Source organism: Nelumbo lutea, chromosome 3, assembly GCF_056320005.1.
Source record: "Nelumbo lutea isolate HS-2025 chromosome 3, American lotus-T2T, whole genome shotgun sequence".
NCBI lineage: Eukaryota > Viridiplantae > Streptophyta > Magnoliopsida > Proteales > Nelumbonaceae > Nelumbo > Nelumbo lutea.
The window spans coordinates 68,092,870-68,094,946 of record NC_142686.1 but is presented as its reverse complement, the minus strand read 5'-3'; the positions used below and the strand labels follow the sequence as shown (position 1 = coordinate 68,094,946).

The 2,077-nt window shown below is 33.8% G+C and overlaps 1 protein-coding gene across 1 annotated transcript; it reads right to left on the bottom strand.

The window, feature by feature from the left end:
• Positions 1-640: 640 nt before the first annotated feature.
• On the bottom strand, positions 641-1,111 carry LOC148865424 (secreted RxLR effector protein 161-like). Its single transcript, XM_088976384.1, has 2 exons — positions 964-1,111; positions 641-840 (listed from the first exon to the last, which is right to left on the bottom strand). Exons 1-2 carry the CDS (start codon positions 1,109-1,111, stop codon positions 641-643), a joined length of 348 nt encoding a protein of 115 aa, XP_088832510.1.
• Positions 1,112-2,077: the final 966 nt, after the last annotated feature.

Genomic DNA, 2,077 nt, shown 5'->3' with positions numbered 1-2,077 from the left:
TCAAGGCCTCTCCAAATTGAGACAAATGTCTAATACTGACCAAGGATCTATCCACATGGTCATCTAGTCTAGATTGGGTCAAATGGATATCCTTTGACCCAATAAGAGCTAGAATTTGGATCTTGAATAATCCAACAATATTGGTATCTCCACGCATAAAAACATTTTCAAATAAACAATCAAATAAATTTATTTTTTATAGAAAATAAATAAATAAATAATAATTTAAAATGAGTGATTGTGTGTGAGAGTGTTGCGTGGAGATAACCACAAAATCATCTTCCATCAACATGTGGCTTATTACATAACCATTGGATATTCCAACATGTTGAGGATTAAACGAGGGCCTATGGCCATTCTACCATCATCTCCCACTTGACCAGTTAGGCCCAAGATGAATAAGTGCCAAACAATCCCATTGCTTTAATGTGCCTTACATAATTTGTAATTGCAATGGGTTTAGTCAAAGGGTCTGCAATCATATCTTTTGTAAGAACATATTCTAATAGGATCTCATTCCGTTGGTAGACATCATATAAATACCAGTAATGGAGATCTATGTGTTTCCCTTTAGGGTGAATCTCACCATTTTTAATTGTCTTAATAGCAGCTTGGTTGTCATTGAAGATCTTCACAGCTCCTATTGGCACATCAGGAATTCGGAGTTCTCCAAGAATCTCCTAACCCAAACTGCTTCAGATGCCGTGGAGCTACAATACATAAACTCAGCTTCCATGGTGAATTTAGCTACACAGCTTTGTTTCTTGATTGTCCATGAGACAATACCTCCTCCTAAGAGGAATATGTACCCGATTGTGGATTTTCTATCATTTGAGTCACCTGCAAAATCAGCATCACAATACCCCAATAACTCTAAATCATTTGCATGATAGGTTAATTTGAAGTATTTTGTTAACTGCAAATATTTATATATTCTTTTAACAGTCTTCTAGTGTGTTTTACCTGGGTTACTTTCGTATCTACTAAAAAGACCTATAGCATATGAGATATCTGGTCTTGTGCAAAGCATGGCATGCATCAAGCTACCAATAGCTTGAGCATAGGGGCTATAATTCATTTTCTCTATTTCTTCATCATTAGTGGGAGCCATATCCCTACTTAATTTGGTTCCTTTACAAATTGGAGTTTCAACTCCATTACAATCTTTCATATTAAATTTTCTTAGGATTTTCTCCAAGTAATGCTCTTATGAAAGAGTTAAGGTTTTAGTGTTCCTATCTCTTTCTATTTTAATTCCAAGTACATAACTAGCATCACTCATGTCTTTCATTTCAAATTTGGTTTTTAACCAACCTTTAGTTTCATTAATCATAGACACATCATTTCCAAAATAAGAATAACATCTACATATAATGAAAGAACAACAAAAATTGCTCCCACTATTCAAGAGTATACACAATGATCAAACGGATTAGGTATAAATCCAAGTTTAGAGATTGCTTCATGGAAGGTATGGTACCACATCCTAGAGGACTGTTTTAAACAATACGATGATTTCTTTAATTTATACACTTTATTTTCTTGTCCCTCTATTACATAACCTTTGGGTTGAGTCATGTATATTTTTTCATTCAGCTTTCCATTGAGGAAAGACGTTTTAACATCTAATTGGCACAACTCTAAGTCCAAAAAGGCAACTAAGGACATTAGGATTCTAATAGAGGTAAACTTGGCAATTGGAGAGTAAGTCTCCTCATAATCAATCATTTCTACTTGGGTGTTCCCTTTTGCTACTAATATTGCCTTATATTTTTCTATAGACCCATCAACATTGAGTTTTTTCTTTAATATCCATTTACACCCTATAGGTTTCCTATTTTTGGGTAAATTAACTAATTCCCAAACCTAGTTTTTATTTATTGAGTCTAACTCTTCTTCTATGGTTTCACACCACTTTTCTTTATTAGGTGCATCCATAGCATCTTCAAAGTCAATTGGATCATCAAGAGACTCTTATTCAAGTAGATATAATAATCTTTTAATATTGTTGAAGGGAATCTTTTTCTTTGAATTCTACCTAAGGTGTCATTATTAGATGAAACCTATCTATCAGGTG